At 39.5% G+C, this 9,716-nt stretch overlaps 2 protein-coding genes across 4 annotated transcripts in view; one reads left to right on the forward strand and one right to left on the reverse strand.

Annotated features, from left to right (window-relative positions):
- Positions 1–4,658, forward strand: part of LOC109505138 (retrovirus-related Pol polyprotein from transposon RE2) — a 48,058-nt gene extending 43,400 nt beyond the window's left edge. For all 3 annotated transcript variants that reach the window (XR_012134986.1, XM_073244860.1, XM_073244861.1), the window contains one exon: positions 4,149–4,658. Coding sequence is in view for 2 of the 3 variants with exons in the window: in XM_073244860.1 (XP_073100961.1) it covers positions 4,149–4,330 (182 nt within the window). In the remaining variant the exon portion in view is untranslated. The remainder of the gene's footprint in view (positions 1–4,148) is intronic.
- Positions 4,659–7,880: 3,222 nt separating this feature from the next.
- Positions 7,881–9,241, reverse strand: LOC105035377 (uncharacterized). The gene is made up of 3 exons (XM_010910924.4): positions 8,827–9,241; positions 8,546–8,701; positions 7,881–8,441 (listed from the first exon to the last, which is right to left on the reverse strand). Exons 1-3 carry the CDS (start codon positions 9,151–9,153, stop codon positions 8,121–8,123), a joined length of 804 nt encoding a protein of 267 aa, XP_010909226.1. The 5' UTR covers positions 9,154–9,241; the 3' UTR covers positions 7,881–8,120.
- Positions 9,242–9,716: the final 475 nt, after the last annotated feature.

Here is a 9,716-nt window from a genome sequence, read left to right on the forward strand (position 1 = left end):
GAACAATCATTTTCTGTTCTGTGCCACAGTAGTCGACCCCATGAGTCGACTCATGTGTATGAGTCGACCCTATGAGTCGATCCTTGCGATGGAAAAACTCCGTAATTGTTAGTTTTTCAGCTCGTTTTGGCATATTTAATGGTCATTTAATGATCTCCAATGGCTCTAAAACTATCTAGATCACTCTCTACCATCTATTGAAGCTATAAAGGCACTTAAAGGAGGGAAAAAGAAGCAAGTTTTGAAGGTTCTTCAAGCATTCATTTCAGCCCTAAGTAAAGAGCTCTCTTCAAATTAAAGAAGCTTTCATTTCAAGTTCACCAACCCCTCAAGAGCTCATTCAAATCTTCAACCACCTTGAGGGAAATCAGAAAAGCTTCATTCTTATTGTGTAAAGTGCATTTAAAATTTTATTTGCTCATTAAAAAAGCTAAATTTGTATTTTCGTATGATTAACTTACATACTCTGTTTTGTCTTGATCTTTAGTTTTGGAAGGATTCCAAAACTTGGAAAAATTGGTCCGAACCTTGAATCGGATTGTATTAGGTTGGCTTGTACCCGAGAAACAAGTGTTCTGGCTTGGGATAGCTAGAGTCGGAGGTACCGACGTTGTATTCTTGTTGAATATGGTTTAGTGGATTTGAATTCTCAAGTAGGAGCTTGGGGACTGGATGTAGGTGCAAAGTTGGCACCGAACTACTATAAATCTTGTTTGTTTGTGTTGTGCTTACTTGCTCTCTCTTTCTAAATTTTCTTATCTTCTTGCATTCTTGTATCTATTTTTTAGACCTTGCTTAAATCACTCTCTACATATATCCTGCTAATTGATATTTCATCCTCATAGTTCTAAATTAATGTTAAAATTTTAAAAATCCAATTCACCCCCCCCTTGGGTTGCATAGCTGGGGAACAACATCTACCCTAAATGTAAATGCAGGCAGGTTTACAACTCCATATTATAGCATTTTAATATTTTTCTGCTTAATGAATATATGAACAAATTTGACTAGTATAATTGGATTTGGAGTGGCAGGGAGCAAGTTTAAGGTTCAAGGTTCTAATTATTGCGGAATTAATGCGAGTTAATTAATGAGTCTGATAGCAGGAAAAAAGGAACTGATAAGCTAATGGTGGAAAGATAGAGATGGAACATAAAATATTATGTACTCATTTGTTTCTGTATAAGGAAATAAGCAACAAGAGGGGGCAAAAGAAGATAAGGAAGTAGACAATAAATTCACCCAAGAAAAATTAAAAAAAAGGACAATCATGTAAAATAAATTGAGCTTATGCTGAGAGATAATTGACCCACTTGTGCATGTAGCCAACCTCCCTTTGCTTAGCAGGGGCCTTTTACTTGTAATTCTAGATAAAATGGTCGGATCCCAAAACAAAAGAATAACTCAATGACAGTCTTTCCAGTTATGCTCCCTTGTTGGGATTAGAAACATAGATATTCCTCTTATGATTGACCAATTTGTTCCCTTTCCTCCTTGAATCATATACCACCATTTAGTAAACACTTGTCATGCCAGCTGCTTATTCCATCCATTCTCATAAATTGCTTGCTTAAGATTTGGAATTTCTTTTCATGTACAGATGCTAATGTTTGTTAAGCAATGATCAGCACGTCCATTTTTCAAGCCTTATTAGAGCCATTCAGAATCTTTAACATGGTGCATGACTAATTACTCTTTAATATTCATACACGTTCTTGTTGCCATTTGCTGTGCAAAATTTGTTTTCAAGTCTAAGAGCTGTGATATGACAATTTAGTGGTCATATTCTTTAACTTTGATAAAACATAGCATATGGTTTTTGTTATCTTTCTTTTTCTAATGCTTTGTGCTATTTCTGGACATGTAATATATATGTTGTTAAGATACACCTCTTTGTGTGTTGAAATATCCTGGTTTGAATCCATGTAACATGTGTATATTCATGTTGATGCCCTTCTGAATATGGGTTTCATACTAGAACATGCTTATTGTAGCAGTGCTTTAGGATTTCCTTTCATGCTTGCCCCCAAACTTCAATAGCTTCCGATCAAGGAGTGGGGTTTTTCTTCTGTCAATCCAACCATTGAATTGAATCCTTGAATCAGACCAAGCATCTTTTTTTTTGCTTATTTCAAAATCCCTTTTTAATTAAATAAATTGCTTCATGTTGAGTTGGGTTTAGGTCTGCTAAAAACTTTAAATGGCCAATGCAACGTGATGAGTCAGTCCAAAGGTGCCTTATACTTGACCTGATCAGCTATCAAGTTTTAGACCCAACCCAACTCTATTTTAAGCTTAGGATTCCACCATTTTTAGTTATATTCTAATGCTATCCAACTTTTGACTTTCGGGTTTAGGTTTTGGTCAGCATGTAGCTCGAGGAGGTAGAGAAGTTGATGGTGAGGTGGTGTGCCAGTGGAGGTTGGGTACAGGATAAAGGAGGGAGGTGGTGGCCACAGGGGATGAGGCAACTGTATTTTGCCTTCTCCCTTTCCTAGCCCCAATACAACTATCAATAACAGATATTCATGTGAAATGGCTTAGTTTCCACCTGCAGTCCCATCTTAAGCTCATCCTAACCCTAATTTGTGGCATCTCCATGAATCCAAACATGGGCTCTGACACCAAAAGAAGAATAACATCATTGTTTGGTCTTATGATAGACAGAGAGAGAGAAAGGAAGGCAGTGGGGTCTAAGAGAATTGACCTTTGAGATGGAGGGAAGGTGTGAAAGTTTAATGGGGAGCCTTACAACCTAAAAGTTTAAACCCCCACCTTTAGGTTTCATCTATATGTGTTATATTTGAACCGGCCTTTCTACTTGTAAATAATGGCTATCTGTGTTGTTTCACTTATTGCAGCATGGTTCAACTATTATACTTGTTCATAGTAGTGCAACCTCGACATTGCTATTGCTCTTGTTGTTTACACCATGTTAGAACAAGCCACTGGACCAATTGAATCTGACCTGATTTGACTTGATTAAGGTTGAGACTGCGTCCTCTCAACTTAATCCTGATCAAGACCACACCCTCACCCTTCCATAAACCTCAGGGAAGGTCATTCAGTTCTTTTATCTTTCAATAATTGATAGCTCTCAATAGGGTTTTTAGACTCCTTTGCTGTCCTTTTGTGTGACTTCTTATAGCTCAAAATGTGTAATCACCATTCACTTACCCTAAGTACCACTTCTGATTCTTTTGAACCCTAATTTCCTTAAATTACAGTCCCGTCAAACATGCGTCGCCCCATCTTCCTGCCAATTTTGCATCTAAACACTATTTTATAGCATCATTTACTAACACTTTGGAGTTCTTCATTGGCCCATGCATGAGTCACATTTTCGACTGTGGTATATATCTGTAATCATCATGCTTGCATGCCACCTAAGGTCATTTTGCAACCTCTTGTTGCTCCTTTATGTTTTGCTATTGTCATATTCCCTTCTTCATCACTGATCTTTATGTTTTGCATTGTGCCCCCTCCTACATTGCTCTGCTACCTGTATCATTGCACTCTCACTGCTCCCTCATCTCCATGCTTGCTTTTCTACTTATTGCTGTCATAGTGACTGCCTTTGCCTCCCTGCATCACTTTTCCCTCATTCACGTACCATTCTCTACCTTTGATCATTATTGTGTTCCTTCATCCCTCTGCCATTTTTCCCCGTTCAACAAAGTTAAATATCATAATTAGTTAAATCAGTAAAAACTAGCTTTATGTTTTTACCTACGCCTAAATCGATGGAAGCGATAATTTTAATTGAATAAAAGTGGTAAAATTGTATGGCAGCAGACTTGTTTATGTTTCTTAGTATAAAGCTTATACATCAGCATTTTCCTATTACCCTTGGTTACATTTTTGGAATCTATTAGCTCCTGCTTGTGATTCTTGGTTTATTTTAAGAGTTTTTCTTCATTATAAATATCATTGCATCACTCTGAAATAATTACTCTATCAATTGAGATGTCATTGCCACTCCTTTTGGATTTCACATTCATGAATTTATCATGATAGAAAAATTCCATCATTATTAAGTTAATCTCTCTCTGCAAATTTCATCAGAGTAGAATGATCTCTTTGCTCCTCTTTAGACTTTATACATGAAACAACCAAAATGATTTTATCTTTTTTTTTTTCAATCATAGAGCATTTGAAGATGGGGATAATCAGAAGCAGCTTCTCTTTTTTGCTGGGAACTGGCTGCGGCATTTACATTGCCCAGAATTACAATGTTCCGAATATAAAGAAGCTTGCGAATACATGGCTTTTCGTGGCTAAGCACATTGAAGAAACTTACAGGAAGCCAAAGCAGAAAGATGACGATTAGCCATTGATATGTACTTCCATACACTTTGAACAAATGAGATAATACTGCAAAAGATGAAGCACTGGGGATGCGGTGGTTACTTTTTTGGAGATCAAATTTGTCTGCACTTATCATCTCACATATTGAAGATTCAATTAGTGAGCAGGGATTCGTTTCTGGGATGCAAACTCTGCAGCATAGCTTATTGTGACTGAATTTCTTCTACTGCTTCTATAAACCCTTTATTTTTTTGAGAGAACTTTTGTAAGCTATGTTAAGACACCTCATCTTGTGGATGCTCTAAATTGCAGCATAATCTACAACTATTGGTATTTGTTTGCCCGTATCAGTTCATCACTTTGATTTGAAGTCTCGGTTTTTCTGTTGAAACTATGATGTAGTAGTTGATTTCATGGGAATTTTTCATTATACAACCTTGTTAGGCTTCCGTGGAGTAGGATGAATTATCAAGGTATATGGAAAAAAAAAAGAGAACTTTTCCATGATTTCAAGTTTACTCAACTTTTGTGCAGGCGTAAATCATGTCGATGATGGGATAGAAATAAAGAAAAGGTTATGGTATAAAGTCCTTGGTTGCTAACGTCGAGGTGGTGTGCATAACTTCTTTGATTATTCTCTGACACTGCTTTCTGTTATGATTAGATTGGAATAGATCTCTATCTGTGGATTCCAACGTTAAACGGCAGAGCATATTACTCTTATTTACCTTTGGACTATCAGTTAGCCCTATTCACTCATTGAACTTCTCGGTCCAACCTATCTCCTCTGGCATGATTAAAGTTTAAGTCCAATCACACTTAAATATTGTGATCCTATCGCCATTCTGGGACTTAAATAATTGCATCTTGGTTATGGAATTAATGGATGCTTATAAGCATTTTCTTATCTTTCGGTCAACATAAGCATCCAAAGAATTGCATTTCCTGCTTTTCACATGCGTATTACTCATGACCCAATTAAAATATACCAACCATGCGGCCTTAGATTCCACTTTTCTTTTCCTTCTAGTAATGCACTGAAGTTAAACAGCACATCTGATTCCTTCTTCCACCACTTGACTTTGCTCTTAGGTGGGCACCTTAAGAAAGTTTAGTTGCTTTCACAATTGAATACTCTTCCTCATCATTGTGTAGCCTAGCACACCTTCTCCCTAGGCTACTCACTAGAACTTGATTTAATACTACTAAAGACCTAGTAACTTGTGGCATTTCCACATTAATGATTGAGCCTCTATGAAGCTTTACCGGCAGTGTGTTGGCTGCCACAGTCTGGATCATGCAAATGGCGACCTAATGATATAAGCCATGCTTTTGATGTCGTTTGGAAAGCCAATGCAATCAATGTTGCGAGCAAGATATGCATACTACCACCCATCAAAGAGAACCATATTATCTTAAAGGGCAGTCTTAGTGGAACTTATTGCCTTGATTACAGGCCGGCAGGAATCCAGACAGCTAAACAGTCTCCACCTCCATTGAACCTCTATTGCCCCCTTCAAGACCACATAGCCTTTGTCCAAAGGTAGATTCTGGTCCTCTTTAATTCCTCTCCTAGTCTAGAATAAAAAAGTAGTCTTTTGTTTGGGTGGTCCTGCTGCTTTTTTGTTCTTGATCCATAAAAATATATGGAAAGCTAGCAGCTAATGGGAAGGCATATCATTCATTACCGCTTCTGAAGCCAGTGTACTTGAAAGCATTAGGGTTGCATGTGGAAAGGTCTCCCATCCATTTGTAGGGATATTAACAAAGTATTTAAGACCGGTAGTGGACAATGAAGAGCTTTCTTTAAACATAATCTGGTAAGCATGAGACACTGGTTCATATACTAAAGCAGAAGCTTCTCCCTTGCACTTTCCATGGCCAAGTTCCCATATAGGTCTTGTCTTCAGCGGTCCATCATCCTGAATTATGATCTCGATATGCAAATGCTTGACCGATATATCTCAAACCGAATAAGGTTGTCAATTACTTCTATTTTACCATTAGGTTTTCATTTTTAAAATCCTGCATGTAGAATGCTTTCATTATATAAAAGCCTAAAGAGGCTCAGATTGTGATTATGATTTATTTAGAAGATGCTTGGTACTTCAGAAAAAGAAGGCAGACATACAAAGGAGGCTAACGCTGACCCCTCATATACCATTCTTCTTTAATTTCTTTACTAGAAGTTACTGAATGTTTTAAAGGTGTCGTTGCTTCCACTTGCTAAATTTTCTTCTAATGCGATTCTAATTTCTCGATCAATATTGGCCCAAATGAACATGACACTTGCAACTTTAACAGTAATGCAAGAACTGACAAAACGACAAGCCATGTTCAATAGTTGGTGCAATATTTTGTGAACCGTCTTCAATTGACCTAGAATGTTGCATCTCTTTTAATTCATGCAAGTTCAACTTTGTTATATTAACATTTGTGCAGTTTATTTTTTCAGAAACATGTCATATGCCCCACCATCTATTCTAATAAACCAGTATCTGAATACTTTACAATTATTATACCATCATTATCTCGTACCAACCTATTTTAAAATGTGAGGAATCTTAAAAGAAATAATCTATCACCGACACCACTTGTATGCTGGTGATCCGTATCGCACGCAGGCCGACTCCCATTCTATTAAAAACGGGAAAGGAATATACCGAGCTTATAACAATTATTAGAAATTTACATTGCCAGTTTTCTTCTCTGATGGTTCTCCAGTAATACTTGAAATGTTAATCATTCTGCCAACATAATTATTGCAGCCTGCGTTTGTTCATTAAGGAAGTGGATCATGGCATAAAGCATCACCAACATAAATTACATTATCATCTTTCCAAGCAGTCATCCCTTAACTTTTCCCCCCTGACTGAAGGCTCTCCTTCCATTACTTTGGAATATTATTTTCAGAAAAACACCTTTTTGTTGCAAAAATATTCCCCTTCTCTCCCTCCCTCCCTCCGTTTTGACCAGCTATATATGTTGTCCTTTTTTTCCCTCACACCTATGTCACCAATCCTGTTGTTTTTTGGTAAGATCCAGGGTAAGGTGCGCGGTTCTACCGCTCGTGCACCGTTTTTGTTAAAAAAAAAAAAAAAAAAAAAAAAAAAAAAAAAAAAAAAAAAAAAAAAAAAAAAAAAAAAAAAAAAAAACAGGGTAAAAAGTGTCCGCGAAAACTTTACCACCTCTAGAAGTGTGTGGACTAGGTTGTGCGAGACAAAAATAACCCGTGGAAATTTTCAAACCCCAGAGTCCAAAGCAACCTCTCTTGTCTGAAGCCATCGGCCAGGAAGGAAGAAGGGGGGATGGATGGATGGATCCGTCACGAGGGACTCGCCAGAGCCTGGGCACAATCAAGTAAAAATCCCACCTTTTACCAAAAGGCAGCACACGAGCTCGATAGCGGGCTAAAGGTAAGAAAAAGACGGGCTTCTAATCGATGAACCCCTGCACCACTTTAGCTCCCTCCCAAGTTCCATCTGAGTTGCTGTATACCAAAAGATTTGGATTCATCCAATCACTTGCTGGTCCAAAGGCCACCCACATAAAGAAAAAGAGACAATGTGGAATTAAAATAAAATTAACGTCCACTTAATTTAGATTTTGAGAATTCTTTAAGCTTCACGGAAGGAACTCAGAAGAAGAGAAAGGAAGGTAAGCGACGACACCCAGACTGTCCCTCTGCTGCCACTTGTTTATGGTTACAGGCCAGCAGACAAGTACTACCATAACTCGTGCTTCTTCTACTACTACACCTAACTAATCCACCACTTTCTCTCTCTCTCTCTCTCCCACCAGTTGGATAACTTTTAGGATAGAAGGTTCACGGAGAAGATGTCAGAAAAGTTGGCCCAGAGCTCCTCGTCATAACAGCACTCCTCTTCCAACTCAGCCGCCAGCGCCTTCAGCATTTGCCTGCACCAGTCTCCGTTGCCGTTGCCACTGCCGCCGCTGCCGTCTGCAGAGCTCGGGGCTTGGTCATTGTTGTTGTAGCTGCTATAAAAATCGTGGTTGTTCTCCGTGACCTCTGCTTCAGCGTCTGGCTCTGTTAATATCTCGGTCTCGCCATTCCTTGCAAACCGGCCCCGAACTCTCGGTCGGCTGTCGGCCAGCGTCTTCCTGCATGCATACTGAAGACGAAACGACGAAGTCAAGAATATTAGAGTTGCAAAAGATAATTGTATAGAAGAATAGAAGTAATGAATGGAAATCATGAGGAAGAGGCGATTCATACAGTGATTTTTTTGTGGAAATTCCTCTGGTTGCGCTTGCTTCGATACTTCTCAATCTTCTCCTTGCGCTCCTCCGAGTTGTAACGCCCGACCCTCCCCTGGATCGCCATGCCTTCCTGGTTGTAACTGTCGCCGGGCGCTTGCATCCCATTCATCCCCTGTTCCCGTTAATTTCGTACACAGAGGGGGAGAAATCAAAATCCAATCTTTTTAGCGATACATGAATCAAGATGAGATTTTGGGGGATGGGAACGTTAAAAGAGAAGGTGGTGCCTTTGGTTACCTGGAGGTCGCCGGTGCTTAAAACGCGCCTGACGGGGCCGGCGTTGAAGTCCAGGTAGTCGCCAGGGGAGGAGGAAGGGGGCGACCATGGCTGCCGCGGCGGGGGGTGGTGGTGGTGCTGGGGGGATGAGAAGAAAGGCTGCTGGTTGGACAGGTCGGGAATGCCGTGGTGGAGAGAGAGGGAGTGAGTGCTGTTGCTCTTGTGGAGACAATAAGAAGGAAGAGTAGACGAATACGATGGAGAAGAGGAGAAGAGAGGAGGATGGGAGCCGCCGGCGTCGTACACGGCCTGAGGGGCAGCAGAGGAGGAAGGAGAATAGTGGAACATGGCTTTGGGGGTTCTTTTTAGGGGAGATCTTTGACTTTGATGGGGGAGGAGACGGGCTCACAAGGCGAGGGCCGTGGCCCTTGGTGGTTTTTGTAAGGGTCGGAGAGGTGGGGGACCACCACGATGACGTGCAGATGATGTTATACTTTCCTGTTCGGGCCAAATTGTGACCTATAATTGTCTGGTATCAAACGAACGTAACCGTATCAACCCGCAATCTAGTATTTCTCGACATAAATATTTTGTTAGATGCAACATAGGTAGTTTTGGGCCTGCTGTTGTCTTCCAGAATTGGTCAAACTTTCGAGTCTTTTTATTATTTTTGGGAAAAACTGACAGTTAGTTGTTTCGCTCTCAAGGGCTTCAATCATTTATTTCTAAAAATATCATTTTCTCATAATTTTGTTTCTAGAACAATTATACTTGTTGGCTTTCATTGGTGGATAAAGGGTGAGCTAAATTTACGGGTTAAAATGCAGCAAAATTTAAAAATTAAACTTGGGGCCAAGTCCCTGACATTCACCCCTTTTTATCCATTAAGGTTGGTTGCATGATTAATGAGG

Source organism: Elaeis guineensis, chromosome 10 (assembly GCF_000442705.2).
Source record: "Elaeis guineensis isolate ETL-2024a chromosome 10, EG11, whole genome shotgun sequence".
In the NCBI taxonomy this organism is placed as follows: Eukaryota; Viridiplantae; Streptophyta; class Magnoliopsida; order Arecales; family Arecaceae; genus Elaeis; species Elaeis guineensis.

Bases quoted from the DNA above. Each gene is read 5' to 3' on its own strand.
- LOC105035377 (XM_010910924.4), bottom strand. From the start codon at position 9,153: ATGTTCCACTATTCTCCTTCCTCCTCTGCTGCCCCTCAGGCCGTGTAC. The intron at 8,702-8,826 runs GTAACCAAAGGC...TAACGGGAACAG, and splicing joins TAAGCACCGGCGACCTCCAG to GGGATGAATGGGATGCAAGC. The intron at 8,442-8,545 runs GTATGAATCGCC...TTTCGTCTTCAG, and splicing joins ATTTCCACAAAAAAATCACT to TATGCATGCAGGAAGACGCT.